The following is an 18,578-nucleotide window of genomic DNA, read 5'->3' as shown; positions in this document are numbered from 1 at the left end:
TGATTGTAGACTTTGGGGTTGGGGGAAGTAAAGACCAACGTTGATTTCCAAGAGGACTTTGATGTGCTGAAGCAGACCCTCAGGCTATTGTCAGGCTGAGGTGGTTCTCCCTCTAGCAAGGCAGGAATGGGAAGACAGTTGGGAGCTTCCAGAGCTTCCAAAGCTTCCCGGAGGAACTGTATGCTCCCCACCTCAAGTATCTGCCATTGCGCTGTCGGTGTTGAGCACATTTAATTGTATCTCCATTACCTTCCGCCTCTGATCCCCACATCACACTGACACTACTTGAGACAGGCAGGTGGGCCTTCTGCTGAGGGCCAACAGCGATCTTAGCCTGACCCCCAGGACCCTGCGAGTCGGCTTTAACATATGACAGTCCCTCTGGAAACTTCCTTTTTCTCTATACCCCTGCCCCTTCAGACACATGTTGGTGATGATCCCCCAAGCATATTACCCACTGAAAGGCATCTGAAAGGTCTCCTGACTAAGGCTTTAGTGGACTGTACTAAATGACCCCTCGAGGTCCTGGAAACCTTCCAGATTCCTTAGAGGCTCTCCCAACCTCCCTACCTACCAGAAAGTATGTATCAGCCACTCCTCCCCCACCAGCAAGTGCTTTCTGCCCAGGGTCAGGCCCCAGGCTTTCATAAAACCACCCTCTGTGCACTGAAGATGTCTCAAGAATTCTTCCCAAACCCCAACGTTTCCCATCAGTAACCACTAGAGTGAGAACACAGACCTTCCCAGGTACCAAAATCAATTATTCACAAAACAACACACCCAATGAGGAAACATGAAGTCAGTACACAGTAACTGCCACATAATATAAATGACGGAGTGGAGACCAAACATAGCAGACACGCGAATGCACATCCCTTACCCACTGAAAAAAACTTTTTCAAATGGTCCAAAAGCAAAACCAAACTCCCTGGTATAAAAGAGACACACCCGAAATGCAGTGCTCTAAAAGGCAGCCAGCAGAGAGGGACAGAGACTGACCGGGCAGATAGAGACGGAAGGACAGCAGGTGTTGCCGACGCAGAGAAGTTTGTCTCCCCAGAGCATTCCAGGGGCTGCAGAAGGGTACTTGGTAATGTATAAAAATAAACACGATGCTAAGAACTGGTTTCCTGAGACAAAGATGCTAAATGATTGCTTTCCTCGGACAGATCTTAAAGTGGCCGTGTCAGGAGTTTGATCAAAAGCAGCACCATCATGTTGTCTTCTCCGCATGGGAGAGGACAGGGCCCTGCTCTGGGGTCCAGGCTCCACATCCTAGGAGAGATGTGCACAGCGAACCCCTCTCCCCACCTCTGCACCCCCTACTCCCCACCCCCATTTCCTGTTCACCTGTGGCTTCTCTTCTACATGGACCATTTGCATCCCCTGTCTGGAGAAGCAAGAGGGGGAGACAGAAACAGGGATTTGATCCGTGTCTAGACTGGCTGACGTCCCTCCTCACCTTGGCCGCCTCCAGCAGGTCCTCACTCAATAAAGAAACTTTATAGCCCAGAGTCATTTAAAAGAATGCTATTGTTTCTTTGAGCCGTTCTGCAAATACATGGCTCAAGGCTAGGGTTTCAACTTCATTACGTCCAGGCTAGTCAGTGAATTTAAACAAACTTCACTTTTGAATTGCATTTTATAGCCCAGGGGGCTGGAGAAAGCAGAGGTCTGGTGAGGCTTCTCAGACACCCTCCATCTAAAGCCTGCCTTTCCTTTGTTCCCATAAGCCATTATCTTTTAAAATAGGGCGTATTTATGATTACACTAGCCTGCTAGCCTGTGCATCTCCTGCAGGTGGACAGACCTGGGATGGCTCATCTGGAGGGGTGAGCTGCCAGCCAAGCTGGGGAGGTGAAAGCTGGGGGGGCGGGCAGGCTGGCTTCAGAGCTGTGGCTAATCAGGGCAAACTGCAGGGGAGGCTCGACTCACAGCGGGACACCACTCAGGCCGCCCTGGGTACTGTTTACCCGGACTTGTTTTGACCTGGAGCACGGAGGAAACAGTAGAGATTGTGCCCCAAAGGCCCAGTCCGCCCTGGAGACACTTGGAAGCCTGGTTGTGTGCATCACTCACTGGGTCCGGTTCTGCTCACAGCCCTTTCTCACTGCAGACACTCAGGGACAGGGCCCAGGGGTGCCCAGGAGTCAGTGCCCAGTGGCTGGGCAGGGGCAGCTGGGAGTGGGGCAGGGGGAAGTAGGGGTGGAGGATGGGGTGGGGGCGGAGGTCTCCCACAGAGCCAAGGGTGGGTCTCTGGGGAGTCAGTGCCCAGCAGATGGGCAGGAGCAACTGGGGTCGGGGCATGGGTCTCCTACGGTTCCAAGGGAGCCCCCCTTCCACCACCACCCCCAGAGCTGAGGGCCCAGTGTGGGCAGACCCCTTTGCCTGGAGTGCCAGGGAATGAGGGACCTTGGATTAACCCAGAGGAGCAGGGCCAGTGGTGAAGCCCAGGGACGAAGCCCTGGCTGCTCCTCCCCGCCCCCCAGTGCCCCGACCTGCCCACCTGACCTGTGGGTGGTAGGAAAGCACTGCCTCCCATGGAAGCCTGGTATGTCCCATTCCCACCCCCACCCCCCACCCCCGCCCTGTGAATGCGTCCCCTCTCCTTGACCTCCAGTGTTAACTTGGAGCTTTGTTTTCCTATGTTCTAGTCCCCTCCGTCCAAAAGTATTTCTGAGGGACACCTGGGGGGTTCAGTGGTGGAGCATCTTCCTTCAGCTCAGGTTATGATCCCGGGGTCGTGGGATCGAGTCCCGCATCCGGCTTCCCACAGGGAGCCTGCTTCTCCCTCTGCCTGTATCTCTGCCTCTCTGTGTCTCTCATGAATAAATAAATAGAATCTTTAAGAAAAAGTTTTTCTGAATTATATTCATTTTCTCCTTTTCATGAGTCTTAGTTCAGAGCCTCGTCACTCCTTACGTAGGCCACTGCTGACTCCATGCCAGTCTTTCCACAAAAGGCTCCTCAGCACTGTGTTCCTGTCACTCTGAATCACAGCCAAGGCCCTGGGCCATGGGGTCAGGTCTGCAGTCCTTAGCATGGGGACCAGGGACCTCACAGTCACCTCCTCTACAACCTGTCAGCCACACCGGTGCTCCCCAGGGCTCAGGAGGGACCAGGGACGCCTCAGTCCCTTCCACTGCAGCCCATCAGCCCCATCAGCACTCCCCAGGGCTCTGGAGGGGTCTGACCAGCAGGCCCCCATGGCCTGCACTATCCCTGCTTTGTGCCCCCCTCCTGGACCCCGCTCAGCCCCTGAGCCTGGGGGTCTGGAGTCTTGCCTTTGTGAGAGCTCTTGCTGAATGTAGACACGGGCCACACCTCAAGTGCCATGAGACCAGGGGCTTCTTTATTCAGTCAACAAACATTTTAGCACTTCTGTGAACCAGGCACTGGGACGCTGCAGTGAGCAGATAGACAAAACCCTTCCTCCTGGAGCCTGTGCCCTGGTAGAGGGGGCCACGAACAATGAGTAAAACGAGGACTTCGGTGGTTCATTCAATGGTGAGGAGTTTGGGGGTAGAGGAAAGGCTAGGGTTTAAGGACCGTGGTTGGGCCGGGAAAACAGCTGTCAGCCTCGCACCCTGCCCAGAGGAGGAGGTGCAGGGATTGTCTAATTATGTTTTCTCTTTCTGCCGTGTTTTTGTACATTTTGGATCAGGGATACAAAGAATTTAATTCAGGTCACAAGGCAATGTGCAAATATCTTTTCCAAAATTCACCTTGATGGTTGAATATGGAATATTCCATACTCCTCGCTGCAGAGGGCTGGGAAAACCCTCGTGTACCGCGAGGAAAGCTGCTCTTCCTGAGACCTGGCTTGTGGACTGGGAGGCCAGGAACCCCCCCACCCCCACCACATTTCCCAGCAGCATCTCTACTTCTGTAGGGTCAGTCCCTGCATTGTTTTATGGGGTGAGCTGCATTTACATGGACGGGCGGTATAGGGATTCCTTGTGCTGAGCAACAGGGAGAAAGGCTGCGATGGGAACTCTGTGTTTCTGAGAGCTGCAAGCAGCCCTCCACCGACTGTAGACAGGATGGAGTTTCAGGTTCGGGTGACGCTAGATTGCCGGAGGGTTGGAAATGCACAGGGTCAGAGCCCCTAGGTTCCAGCGACTTCACGTGGACTTGCCTGGACCCTTCCAGACCTGCGCGGCTTCGGTGCCTTCAGAAAGCAAGAATCGTGCAGTAACGCCCGTTCATTCCTGGATGTGGAGAAGTCTGCAGAGCTGCACGGCCCCTCTTGACCTGCAAAGCCGTTGGCCCCGGCTTGTCTGGTGTGGGTGGTCCAGTCCCCACCATCCCCGCTCTCCCGGGTACTGGGGCCTACTGGGCTCCACCGCGAGCTGTGAGCGCCTCCTGCCTTGAACAAGCAGGTGCTCTGTAACATCTCACCAGAATTACGGAAAGATGGTCAACGGTGGCCCGAAGAGGACCTTGAAGGTCACCTGCAGGCCTTGTCTGTGTTAGAGCATGACAGGAACAAGCAGGACAACTGGGACTGGAGTGGTCCCACCTGGGATGCTGGGAGCCTCCCGCAGGTGGGCTATCCCTGCACATCGATGATGGATATGATTTAATGTTGCTGCAGCTGAAGGTCTCATCGGTGATATGGGTGCGGTGGGGTTCCCCCTGCTGGAGTGACACCCCGAGGTATGGGCCGGCACCAAGGAAGGACGGGCCACTAGCTCTGGGAGAGTCTTGCCGTTTGAGTGTATGAGTTAGTGATCCTTGAGCTCATGTGTAGATATTTCTTTCACATTGTAATATAAATCACCAACATAGATATAAACACATTCATTCCTATCCCTTAGGGCCCTGACAGTTACAAATAACTAGAAATGAAAGCTGTCTTCAAAAATAAGGGAATTAGTTGGCCTCAGTACTTGGAAACCCTGCCTTCAGGTGTCGTTTGATCAGGGCTACGGCTCAGTTACTGCGCAGTCGGTTGGGCTCCGTCCTCCACACAGCGGTTTTCCCTCCGCCCCGTCTCCACTGGGGACAGCGTGGCAGCCACCGTGCCAAGCCTCCGTCTGGGGGGACGTTCCAAGTCGTTTCCTTTGAAACCAAAGCAACTCTCCCCTAAACCGAGTCTCCTGAAACTCTGTATTCGCTTTCATTTTTTAATAAAAGATTTTATTTATTTATTCATAGAGACAGAGAGAGAGGCAGAGGCACAGGCAGAGGGAGAAGCAGGCTCCATGCAGGGAGCCTGATGTGGGACTCGATCCAGGGACTCCAGGATCACACCCTGGGCTGAAGGCGGTGCTAAACCGCTGAGCCACCCAGGCTGCCCTTGCTTTGATACTTTTTTCCTCCATGGGACATAGAAGGACAAGCGGTCCCCTTCTGTAGGTGCTACTTGGAGCTGCAGGATGGTAGGAAAGGCTGTGTTTTATGCTTTGTGCCTAATTATGACAGATGATACGTACCTCAGGTCATACTGGGTTTTTTTTATGTGTGTGTTCTTATTTTCTAAAGGTTTTTAAAAATTTGTTTGTGAGAGAGAGTGAGTGAGTGAGTGAGAGTGAGCACCAGCAGGGGGAGAAGCAGGCAGAGGCAGCAGTAGGAGAGGGAGAAGCAGACTCCCAGCTGAGCAGGGAGCCCGACACGGGGCTCGATCCCATGATCGGGATCATGACCTGAGCTGAAGGCAGATGCTCAACTGAGTCACCCAGGCGCCTCTCCATGTATGTTCCTGTTTCATTGTGCAGACAGCCCCGCGGGGCCTAACCCTGGCCACCAGTGGCTAAGCTAGCGGACTGGCCTGGGGGCACGGAGCGGGGGCGGACGTTCACAAGAGCCTCCTCCCTCGGACAGGCACCTGCTGTGAGAGGCGTCCTGGCCTCTGGCAAACAGCGCTGTGTCTTGCCGCGTGGCCTCGCCGCACCCATCTGTGCTCCCAGTGAGCGGTGGGCGCCACCTGGCACTTGCCCCGCTGAGGACGTCACAACGGTCTAGCCAGTGTAGACCACTGCGGACGCCTAGCGTCCTCCAACCTTCTTCACCTGGAGGTGAGGCTTGTGGTGGGGCTCTGTGTGCCACTCTGTCACCTCCCCTGGGGGCCCTCCGAGAATGACAGGGCTGAGGCCGTCAAGCCCCGGGGTCGGGGGTGGGTGGCTCTGACAGTGGAGGCAGGCCGGCACAGGCAGGGCCGTCCTGGGCAAGCCGAACTCGGCCTGCTGCCACTCGGGGGGACACACTGGGCCCACGGGCCATGTCCCCAAACTGCAGAGGGTCTCAGACCCCAGGCACCTCCTCAAACAGTGTGACAGGTGTGGTCTGAGGGACACGGTGGCTCTTTGCCTGAGGAGCCAACCCAGGGGGCCCAAGATCCAGCAGGGTGTTGGGTGCAGGACGCCGCGCAATCCCCACGTGGGCCACCGAGACGCAGCGAGCCAGGCAGTCCATTCCTGCCCATGCTTGGGCTCCCTCTGGGGACCTGCTGTACCCAGGGACACATTTAATTACCGAGCACGTGCTCTTACACGAGGGCGACCTGGCTCCGTGCCAGGCCTCTTCCTCCCTCGTTCTTGCCGAGAGCAGGAGGGCCGGCGGTGACTCAGGCCACGTCCTGGGAGCCCAGCCCCTCCCAAGCACCGGTGTGGCCATGTGGTCACCAAGTCCCCTGGGGGTGGGGTTGACACTGGTGCTAGGGAAGGGCCCACTGATGTGTGTGCTGGGGCCCCAAGACCATCTGAGGCCTCCTAGAAGCTAAATTGTCACGTCCGGCTTTCATGCATCTGGGGTCTGCCAAGTACGGTGCGTTTGGTGAGGGGAACCTGACCCCAGCAAGCTGCCTAGAGCTGGAGGATGGCGTGTGGAGTTCAAGGCCATCCTCAGGTCTCCACTGTTCATGCCACCATTCAGAGCTGATTACCCACCGACGATGGCCGTGTCTGTGTGGAGACGACAGGGTCTAGGGTGACCACAAGGAGGCAGGTGGCAGTTAGCTCTCACTCAGGTGGGTCAGGCTTGTTGAATGTTGACATTAGGACTTCTTGGGGCACCTGGATGGCTCAATTGGTCAAGCATCTGCCTTTGGCTCAGGTCATGATCTCAAGGTCCTGGGATCAAGCCCCACATCTGGTTCCCTGCTCAGCGGGGAGCCTGCTTCTCCCTCTGTCCCTACTTCTCTCCCTGCTTGTGCTCTCTCTTTTATGTCAAGTAAATAAATAAAAAATGTAAAACAAACAAACAAAAATTAGGACTTCTTAACCCCTCTGCGCTAAGCTGGACTGTGGGGCTGCTGTTACTTCTGTGTTAGTTTGTTCACAAAAGGACAGGTCGTCAACATACTAGTGGCAAACAGGTTCGTGTTGTGAAGCTCCCCTCTGCCTTGGTGATCATGTCTGTGCATTCCCTGCCCGATGGGGTCTGTGTTCCTTTATCAGTGATTTTTTTGTAGTCAATAATCTCTCTAGGAGGGCCAACTCTCAAGAATGTGGTACCTCTTCCACTTATTTTAATTTCCAGACTTGTCACTGAATTTTTTAAAATAATTTTTTTAAAAAAGGATTTTATTTATTTGAAAGAGAGAGAGCAGGAGGAGGGGGGCAGAGGGAGAGAGAATTCCAAGCAGGATCCACGTGGAGACCGACATGGGGCTCAATCCCACCGCCCTGAGATCATGATCTGAGCTGAAATCAAAAGTTCCACAGTCAACAGACTGAGCCACTGAGGTGCCCCCAGACCGGCCACTGACTTTTCAGCTGAGCTCAGACGGCTCTGCTTCTGTGTTACCTGTAGGGCTGTAAGGCAACCACGGACATACGTCTAAATGCAGAGAACAGTGATACATATTTGGAGTATGTTGCTGCACTTATGTTGGACCACAGCTGTGACATCCAGGCCGTTTGCCACTTTTGCATTAAAATAATTAGACTATAATGTGAAAATATGGCCCCAAAGGATCGAAAAGTTGTTATGCTTTCTTTCTGGTTCTTCCATTCAACATCTGGATCCACTGTGATGGTTAATTGTATGTGTCAAGCTGGCTGGGCCACCGTGTCCAGATATATGGATCAAACATTATTCTGGATGTTTCTGTGAGGTCATGTTTGGAGGAGAGTAACTTTTAAATGGGTAGACTCTGAGTAATACAGATTGCTCTCCCTGATGTGGGTGGGCCTCATCTAATCAGTTGAAGGCCTGAATAGAACAAAAGACTGACATCCCCTGAGCAAGAAGGAATTCTCCGGCAGATTTCAGACTTGACAGACTGCATAATCATGGAAGCAAGCCCTTACACTCCCTCCCTCAATCTCTCCCACACACATCCTACTGGTTCTGTTCCTCTGGAGACTCTGATGGGTAGACTTTGAGTGAAGTTAGCATTGGCACATGCAAGGCACCCAACCAGTTGAGCTCCTGGGGTCTCCCTGAGCTGGATGATTTGTGCTGTTCTGCTTTTTGGGGGGTGGGGTGGTGAATGAAGGGTCGGTGCTAGGATTCCATGCAGGGCTCCCTACAAGGTCTCCACTGCCAAGAAAGGATGCGGATGCGCAGGTACAGACCATGCTGGGTGATTGCAGGTGTTGCTTGGGCTGGGCTGAGGGCTGGTGAACATCGTCGCTGGGTGGGTCTGTGAGGGTGTCTGCAGGAGGGATGAGATTTGACACCTAGTAGAGACCCACCCTCACCACCATGCGGGACACCATCCCACCCTCTGGGGACCCCATCAGGGCAAGAAGGCAAATGGAGGGCAATCCGTCTGTGTTCCTGAGCTGAAACATCTTTCTTTTCCTGCCCCCGGACATGAGAGGAAGGTTCTCAGGCTCAGGCTCGGACTGAATGACACCACGGCTTTCCTTGTGCTTCAGCTGCAGATGGCAGAGGCCTTGTGAGCCAAATCTTGGAACAGGTCCCCTCATATACGTCTCTGTATCTATCCCGTAAGCCTCCCGCTTTAACACACATTTACTACCAATATCTACAGAATTGGTGGAAATAGTCAAGCGTGGAGCTGAGAGGGGCCTGGATGGTGCAGTCAGTTGAGTGTCCAAGTCTTGATCTCACCTCAGGTCATGATCTCAGGGTTGTGAGATCGAGCCCCGCATCAGGCTCTGCGCTCAGCATTGAGTCTGCTTGAGATTCTTTCTCTCTGCTTCTGCCCCTCCCTGTGCTCACAGGAGCTCGAGCTCTCTCTCTAAAATAAATAAAATCTTCAAAAAAAAATGTGGAACCGAAAATGTGGTGACCAGTGAACTACTCCCACCCCGTCCCATCCTTTAGCCACTCAGAGACACTCGGCCACAGGGTTCTATATGTTTTCTTTCTAAAGAGCTTCAGGTTTACAGGAAACTTGCAAGAATGGTGCAAACACTGCTCCTCTGAGACCTTTGTTTTTTTTTTTAATTAATTTATCTATTTATGATAGTCACACAGAGAGAGAGAGAGAGGCAGAGACACAGGCAGAGGGAGAAGCAGGCTCCATGCACCAGGAGCCCGATGTGGGATTCTATCCTGGGTCTCCAGGATCACGCCCTGGGCCAAAGGCAGGCGCCAAACCACTGCGCCACCCAGGGATCCCTCCTCTGAGGCCTTTGAGGGTAAGTTGCTGCTACAATGCCCATCACCCCCAAACATTCAGCATGTGTTTTCTACAACAAAGGGCATCCTCTTACACGCTCAACTGCCATCTGGATGAAGAAGCTGGCCTGACACTGCACTGCCACCCAGTCCGTAGACCTCACTCCATGTCCACTTGCTGTTCCAACACCACTGTTAGGGAGAAGCATCTACCCAGGACCCCTCTGTGCATTTAGTGGCCATGCCCTTTCATGGCCCTCAACCTGGAATGTTCCTCGGAGCTCGTGTGACCCTGTGTCCTTGGCACACGGGCGGACTACTTTGTGGGCTTCGTCCAAGGTTTCCTCAGGGCGTGTTCTCTATTGAGTCTGCTGGAGAAGTGGGCCTGGGAATCCTCCTGCATCCCTCCAGGGCGCCTGATTTCCACATGTTGCCGCGAGCTGCTCTCTGACAGCCTCTCCACTGTTTGCGTTGCCTTCTACTTCATCATTCGGGACTGTAGTATGCATGCACGGACTCTGCAGTTAATAAATATCCTGTTCCTCATGGCACTTTTGATCTGTTAATTTAGTAACTGAAGTCAGTGTGGACTTGGGCTTCCTGTTTTATTCCATGAGTTATAACCCATCACTTGCATAATTTGGTGCTCCAGTAGCCCTCAGTTCAGCCAGTGGGAGCCCTTGGGGCTGGAGTCTGTGTCTGCTCCCATGGCCCTGTCATTGCCTGAACATTTCCTTACTTTCTGGCACAGAAAAATGCCTTTCTACACCAGGCATCTCCGTTTATTTCTATACCGGCCCATATGGACTGCACTGCTGGCTGCACACAGGTGCTGCTGGGTCCAGGCGAACGCTGCGGGGATCATTGATTGCTCTGCTCCCTTCCCGCATGTGTGACTTTCTCTGACGTCAGCACAGGCTGTGCACCAGTCCCCTGGCTGTGCCCCATGCACGCGCTCTGACGCCCATGCCAGGCCCCTGTCCTCCCGCATCCCTACGGGGCCTCATCCCACCAGACACTCCCAGAGGGGCCAAGGGAGGAAGTGAGCTTTACCCTCTGTCGCGCTCTTTATGGGGTTTACGTTTTTACCATCCATCGAGTCTATGCAGCGCACACTTGCGAACTGAAATTCTTACAGGAACTGTACGATGGAAGCCACGAGACCAAAGAGCATGATGGATGTTTAGTAATAAAGTCCGGCAGGTGGGCCTCTGAGGCGGAGTCAGGAGCATTTCTAGATCCCTTTATGTGGGATTTTTGTGATGCTGTGCTAACACTCTTTTAAAAATAATTTGTTTGGCCACATGTGCCTCCTGAGCTGCCGGCAGCAGGGAGAAGCAGGGCCCTTGCACAGGATGTGTGCGCCTCCGGTGGGAGAGCACGTGTCTGTGGGAAGCCCGTGGGGCCGCCGAGCAGAGCAGACGGAGAGCCTGTCGCCCGGAGGAAGCTGGGGACGAATGGTTCGGGGAAGGTTGCAGAAGCAGCTGACGCTCCTTCCTGAAGAGCTCCAGGGAGAGCATATCCCCGCTCGCACAGCGCTGCTCGGGGCTGCGGTGCAGCAGGGCCTCGCATGCTGCCCAGTGCAGCTCTGCGCTTGGCCCGGGAACAAAGGCACACTCAGCGTCCCTGCTGCCCGGAGCACTGCCCTGGGGCCCACTTGTCGCCGAGCTCACTAGCAGACGCAGTGCAGCACGCAGCCTTTATTCTAAAGACAGCCCCTTTCAAGCCCTCTCCTGTTCATCGCAGAAAGCCCCGCAAGCAGACCAGGGAAGCAGAATGTCTGCAGCTTACGCGCCACTTTCTGTTGGTTCCACGCTCACCCCCCCACACCGAGACGACTCTGAGCGGGGACAGTCATCCCCGTGAGTCCTGAGGCTCAGCCCCAGGCCGTGGACACGGCCAGCCCAGGGCCCTGGAGGGCAGGCCCGTCTGCTGCCCCGGGGGCCCAGGGCAGACTCCGAGAGCTGACGCCAGTGACAGCCGCTTCACCCCCCAGGGTCCCAGGACGCGCTTTGTTCTGCTTCAGTGAGTCTGCTTTGGGCTCTGTCTTGATGCCTGTCGATCGAGAGGCCAAAATGAAGCAGAGCACATCCCAAACACGCATGACCGCGTCTGACCTCTGGTGTCTGAGCTACTCAGTACAGGTGTTACTCACTGGGAAATGGGAGCGGTGACTGGAGGAGGCAGGTGACCTGGAGGGGGCAGGTGACCACGGAGGGGGCAGGTGACCGTGGAGGGGGCAGGTGACCTGAAGGGGGCAGGTGACCACGGAGGGGGCAGGTGACCGTGGAGGGGGCAGGTGATCTGAAGGGGGCAGGTAACCGTGGAGGAGGCAAGTGACCTGGAGGGGGCAGGTAACCGTGGAGGGGGCAGGTGACCATGGAGGGGGGAGGTGACCGTGGAGGGGGCAGGTGACCATGGAGGGGGGAGGTGACCATGGAGGAGGCAGGTGACCTGGAGGGAAGCAGGTGACTGTGGAGGGGGCAGGTGACCCTGGAGGGGGCAGGTGACCGTGGAGGAGGCAGGTGACCTGGAGGGGGGGGGTGACTGTGGAGGGGGGCAGTGACCTGGAGGGGGCAGGTGACCTGGGGGAGGCAGGTGACCTGGAGGGGGCAGGGTGAAGAAAGAAGGAAGAAGCACAGGGGACTCTGGCCGATGGGGAGGAGTGCAGGGGCGGCACAGGCGAGGGCGACAGTGGGCCCTATGCTGGGGGGACGGCTGTCCTCCACGGAAGATCGGAACTTGTTCTAGGGGCTGGCAGCGCAGGAGGTGACAGTGTGGCCGTGGCTGTGGCCATGGCAAGTTTCTGCTGGGAATGAAGGAAGGGCAGGGGAGAGGTGAAGAGGCCTCGAGACCCCAGAGGGGGATTATTTTGCCAGAGGGTCCCACAGGGCCTGCAGGAAAGTCTATGTGCCATTGGGTGGCACAGGCACCAGACAGGTCCGGAGCTCGGTTCTGGGTTTCTACGATGTGAGGAAACACGTATGTTGGGTTAAGGGTGTGTTATTTATGGAGATAGATTTCCTAGTGACAGTCCCTTCTCTGGCTGTCCCCTGCACCCTGCACTCTACTTCTCATTCATTTTTACCATTATTTATTCATTCGTTTCTTCAACAACTACTCTCAGAGTTCCTCCTCCGGGTGCGGATGGAGCAGCGAGCTGAGGGCTGAGGAGACCATCCCCGACCTCCCTCATCCTCCTGCCGGGGCCCCCGTACCCTGAACTGACCCACCCGAAAGGGACAGTGAGCATGAGGCCGGGTCGTGCGTGGCGCTAGGGGACACAGGGGCACCTGGGGACATCACGGGTCATGCTCTCTGCTGGGCTTCCCAGCATGTCTCTGCTTTCCTTGCAACAAGTTCTATGTCACATCTTGAGCACAGAATCTACCTCTCCCAGTCTCCCTGGTCTCCAGAACAGGAAAAACATAAATCTCTGCACACAAAACCTCCCAGAGACTCTCAGAAGGTCAAGACCCACAGCAGGCCTTGCTTTCCCACGGCGGATGTGACACAGGTGCTTCTACGTGCGTCCATAGCAGGGCTGTGAGCATGCGGGGCCCACGCGGCGTGCAGCACCTCCATGGAAACGGGCTCGCTCGGCGAGGCCCCCCTCCACTGCAGTCAAGGCTGCGAGCCGGGGGAGGGAGGAGGCAGCCAATGAAAGCGAAAATGATGTATTGTGACATAAAGCACAGAGAGCCACAGACTGTACTTCTGCATCTCAGCGCGGGCAACTGTGACCTTGGGATCTAACACCCACGTCCAGTTAGGATCAGGCTTGAATTCTGGCCCGTGGCTCCCCAGATGGAAACTAGAATGCCCCTATGTTCCTGCTATTCCCTTCGTGGTCCTGCTCCCTTGGTTGTTTATTTGCCAGCTGTGTGGTTGGCACCGAGCCCCTTGAGGGCTGGACCAGAGGCCGGGGTGGCTCTAGAGTTGGCTGCTTCAGCTGGGAATTCGTGGCAGGTGTTCAGAGGCTCCAACATTCATAGTTATAACCATCCAGGAGCAAGGAAGAGATCACACCTTTTGCAACCTGAATTACATTCGCGCTGAGCTCCCCGGCGGGATTCACCCAGCATCCTGCAAGCGCTTGGGTGGATCTCCCCATGTCAGGAGCTGTCAGAGGGGTAGGGGGCAGGTCCTGCTGGGGCCCGAGGCCTTGCTGGGCTCCCACTGTCCGTCCTTCTCCTCTGTGCAGCCTTTTGTCAGCACTCCTGGGCCAAGATCTCCCGTCTGTTCCACCGGGACTGGCGGCAGGAACCCAAAAGGTCAGCACGGTAGCAAGCCACCTCAGGGGGAGCTGTGCATTATGATTTTGGTGTTTCCTCTGCGACTTCCCAAGGGTCCTCCTCTCGAGCCTGGGGAGGTCGACGGATCAGGCATGCTTACACTCATTTGAAAGGTTCCCCAAAAGCCTCTGATAGGTCCATGCTCCTCCAGTGTGAGCCCGGTGCCTCCCACATTGGAATCACCCGGGGTTGCTTAGAAATGCAGTCTTGGGCTCTTCCTTGCCCTGCGTCTCAGTCTGTATTTTAGTGGGGACCCTGGTGATTGCAGGACTCAAAGCCATCTGAGATGTGTGGCTTCGGGGGCCCAGAGCCCGGACTCCTCATGGCTCCCCCAACCACCCTGTCCTTCCGATGGACAGTTCAGCGTTTCCTGAGCTCCACATTGTCTCCCAGTGAGGTAACTCAGGAGTGGCGTCTAGATCCCGGACGCAGAACCAGATAGATACACAGCTCCTGAAGCCGCAACTGGGAGGCTGAGTCAAACCAGCGAGGACAGGCAGGGAGGGGTGGGTGAGAGTGGCAGCAAAACCTACAGGCAGGGGCACCAGGGTATGAGGGGTCAGGAGAGAATGTAGAGTTCTGGGTTCAAATCCCAGTTCGGCAGTGCTCTGGCTCCTGACTCTGCCTCACTTCCCTGTGAAATGCAGGCTGCATTAGGCAGTAGCAGGTGAGGAGGCCCCAAGACCGGCTTACAGCTGCGTCTGCCGCGCATTGAGATTTCAAAGGTGTAACGACTGGGCGCCCGGGTGGCTCAGTTGGTTGAGCATCTGCCTTTGGCTCAGGTCGTGATGTCGGGGTCCTGGGATCAAGCCCCGCATCAGGGAGCCTGCTTCTCCCTCTTCCCATCCCCCACCTGCTTCATGCTCCCTCTCTCTCAAATAAATAAAATCTTCAAAGCTGTAGCAACCATCACTCCCCAAGAAGCCTCTTGGGGCAGGTGAGAGGCAGTGGGCACCGGTCGGGACGCAGCTCATGCCCCTGCTGGTGGAGGCCTGATTCTCACCCACTCCCCCTTCCCATCCCTGGCTGTGTCCCAGTGTGGGCCCGGCTGCCCATCAGCTGGGGTGAGAAGAGAGTCACCGATCACACAGCGCTGGGATCTCCGCATGAAAGGGCTCTGCTCGGGTAGCCCTGGTGGCGCAGCGGTTTAGCGCTGCCTGCAGCCCGGGGTGTGATCCTGGAGACTGGAGACCCGGGATCGAGTCCCACATCGGGCTTCCTGCATGGAGCCTGCTTCTCCCTCTGCCTGTGTCTCTGCCTCTCTCTCGCTCTCTCTGAATGAACAAATAAATAAATCTTTAAAAAAAAAAAAAAAAGAAAGAAAGAAAGAGCTCTGCTCTGCGCCTGTGTCAAGCTGTTCGGCACCACGGCTGGGCCAGCAGGCGACATGCCCCGTGGCCTCATTTCCACAGCAGAATGATGATGACCCGACACCATCGGCAGTGAGTCTCATCAGTGGGGCTGAGGAAGGGGTTTTGCAGACCTATGGGCGGAGCAGCATCCTGACTCAGGCTGCTGGGCCAGATGCCCTGCACCCACCCACCCAGGAGGCCCCTGTGCTACAGAAGAGGCGATCAAGAACGGGGCTCGGGGCCAGGCTCGTGTGGCCACCCCCGTTCATTGCTTGTGAGTCTCTGCACTAGCTGGGGTGGTGCGAGCTGCTATAGTAAATACACCCCGGCCTATTTCTCCCTGTGGAGCCGATTCCAGTGTTTTGGCGGGTGGGCAGCATTGCACACGATGACTCGGAGGCCCCAGGCTCCTGTGGCCAGTGGCCCTGCCCAACCCTTTCCCCTTACTGCTGGGCTTTATTTTTTTAGTTGCCATGGACCCCTTTTTGTGGCCTGATGAATGGGCTTTTCTCAGAGTAATGTCTGTAAACACACATAATGGGCAACTGGTGGCTCAGCGGTTTGGCGCTGCCTTCAGCCCAGGGCCTAATCCTGGGGTCCCGGGATCAAGTCCCACATCGGGCTCTCTGCATGGAGCCTGCTTCTCACTCTGCCTGTCTCTCTCTCTCTCTCTCTCTCTCTCTTTCTCTCTCATGAATAAATAAATAAAATCTAAAAAAAATAAAAAAATAAAATAAAATAAAGCACCAGGATAACAAAGAATGTGACGTGAAAATGCGATTTCTGTTAACAGCAAGATCACCAGTCCTGAGGCAGCACCTGGGTTTTCTTGCCTATGCTTCTAACAAGGGGAAATACGGACCATCACGGAGGTCAGTGAAAGCTCTCCCTGACTTGAGTTCACAGACCTCCTTCCATCCCCTGCCCCCGAATTGTAACCCCAGGCTCAGCCCCGCAGCCAACAGCCTGGTCTCTATCTCAGACCGTGTCTTTGCTCTCAGCGCCTCTTGTCCACCGCGTCCCCAAGCACTGAAGTGTGCACCTTCTCTCTGAGCCCCGGGATGAATACTTAGTTTCAGGGGTCTGCTCACGACAACCCACACTGTAGGCGTTCAGGAGCCCCTCACACTACAGTAAAACAGCTCTGAGACGCACCAAGCATTTGCTGGTCACATGGTGGCTCCAATGCTAGCAAAATACAGTTTATTTGTTCCAAGTCCTGTGCTTTCTTTCAGCCCACTTTATTGCTTTAATCCAGTTTGTGTATATTTTGAATTGTGTGCATGGCTTCAAAACTGAAATCAATCACAAAGTCTCAAGTGTGGTTAGTCCGCGAAGTGCGCAAATACCTGATCTCACCTGAATCTATCTTGAGGAAGATTACCAGGAGAAGGCCTTGGTATGATTATTTGATAGAACCAATTATTGTACATAAAACAGATACATATATGTATATAATAATGTAAGATCAAAAAAATTCACTTATTCTCAATGAGCAACACCTGGCAGCGGTCCCCCCGGATTCTGGGTGGGACTCCAGGTGGAGATGCTGCTGGAAGGGAAACAGGCTGGGCATCTATCTCCTCGGCTCCGGAGACACAGACCAAGACGTGGTCCTGAAACAGGGACCCGTGGCCTCGGGGCACAGGAGGGAACCGCAGCTCCTCTGTGCTCCCTCCCCCATCACGGTGGGAATCACAGGACAGTCAGGCTGGTCCTCTGGGCACCTGGCCATCCTCCCCACCCCCGTGGCCTTTGTGAGCTCTGCCCACCCCGAGAGAGAGGCTCTCGTCAGAGCGGAGGGGATGTGGAGCCCCAGGAATGTGCTCAGCTGTCACTCCTGGCCCGCCACCCACGCTGGGACAGCCCGTCTGCATGTCAGCCTGGAGAACCGAGCTGTAGCTCCAACGCCAGGTCTGGCGTGTGCTACTTCGCTGGGGCTGTCGGAGCACATTACCACACCGGGGCCTGCTCTCCCCCGGTGCTGGGGACCAGCAGCCCGAGGTCAAGGGGGTGGCAGGCCTGTGTGCTCTTTCTGACAGAGGCTCCGGGCGTTTATTGTCTGTGGCTGCGCACCCCCAGCCTCGGCCTCCACCTGCGCATGGCCTCACCCGGGCCTGAGGTCTCTCCTCTTATCAGACACCGGTGATTGATGAGGGCCTCCCCGATCTTGCATGGCTGCATCTTCTTACATCTGCGAAGCCCCCGTTTCCCGATAAGATCACACCCACGGCTTCCAGGTGGGCCCTCCCACGGGATGCAGCACCCACGCCAGGTCTAGTCACCCCGCGTGTGCGCTCTGCTCTCTCCTCCTGGCCCAGCTTTACCTGCTCAAGGCTGGAAAAGGATAAAAACATGTTCTCTAGTCTTTCCGGGGCCTGCCTCAGTGTCCCAGGTCCTCCTCAAAGTCGGCGTCCGTCCTCCTTCGAGAGGAAAATGAGCGATCGCGATGGTAATGCGAGGACTCTATGTGAACAGTCGTGCGTCCCTGTTATTTCAGGCCCGATAGGCCTTTGGCTGACGCTCTGTAAGGGCTAATTTTTTTTTTTTTTTTCCAGGAGGGTGTTTGTTGGAAAGTAGAACACAAGGAGTCTCAACTGATGAGACCCGATTGTCTTCAGCCAGGACCACAGGCAGGAAGAAATATTCTGGATGACAAATCCATGTAGGTTTTTGTTCTACCACAAATTTGAGTGACTTGGGCAGCCGGGGTGGCTCAGCAGTTTAGCGCCGCCTTCAGCCCAGGGCGTGATCCTGGAGACCCGGGATCGAGTCCCACATCGGGCTCCCTGCATGGAGTCTGCTTCTCCCTCTGCCTGTGTCCCTGCTCTCCCCCTTACTCTGTGTCTCTCATGAATAAATAAATAAAATCTTTAAAAAAAATTTGAGTGACTCTGGGCAGGTCTCTCCACCATGCTGGATCTCAGAGTTTAATCTGTGAAGTGGGGTGACCAGGTGAACAACTGGGTCTCAAACTACATGCTGAGGGTGGGGGGACTTTGTCAGGCACAGCAGGGTCTGCGGCCAGGCTAGACGTGGCAGGTGCCTTCAGTCTGTGGACGTTTCTGAGGACCTGCTGAGCTGTCCTTCCCCGGGCATGGAGCACGTGCTCCCCACCCCCTCGAAGGGATCGTAGGCACCGGTGCGGACAGGCATGCACACAAGCAAACCCTCCTCCCACTCCCCTTTCTGGACTCCATTGTTCTTTTGTCACTGTATTTTCCTCCCCAGAGACCCCTTGCAATTCTTCAGATGAAAAGCTGTTAAATTCCAGTGTCTTATTGCCTGTGTTTTTATAAAACTGGTAAAAACAAGACAGCATTGGTCGAAAACTTGTTGGGGCAATATACCAACAAATTGGTTTATTTTCTTCAACCCCGGCAATTCTGGCTTT

At 55.2% G+C, this 18,578-nt stretch overlaps 1 protein-coding gene across 2 annotated transcripts in view; it reads left to right on the top strand.

The window, feature by feature from the left end:
* Positions 1 to 18,062, top strand: part of RNASET2 (ribonuclease T2) — a 41,405-nt gene extending 23,343 nt beyond the window's left edge. The window contains exons 10-11 of one of the 2 annotated variants that reach the window (XR_003126375.3): positions 15,978 to 16,056; positions 17,743 to 18,062. Coding sequence is in view for 1 of the 2 variants with exons in the window: in XM_049114372.1 (XP_048970329.1) it covers positions 17,743 to 17,853 (111 nt within the window). In the remaining variant the exon portion in view is untranslated. The remainder of the gene's footprint in view (positions 1 to 15,977; positions 16,057 to 17,742) is intronic. The other variant, XM_049114372.1, reaches the window with a different exon arrangement.
* Positions 18,063 to 18,578: the final 516 nt, after the last annotated feature.

Source organism: Canis lupus, chromosome 1 (genome assembly GCF_003254725.2).
Source record: "Canis lupus dingo isolate Sandy chromosome 1, ASM325472v2, whole genome shotgun sequence".
NCBI classification, from domain to species: domain Eukaryota; kingdom Metazoa; phylum Chordata; class Mammalia; order Carnivora; family Canidae; genus Canis; species Canis lupus.
Note: the sequence above shows the minus strand (reverse complement) of the source record. Positions and strands in the feature narration are given on the sequence as shown.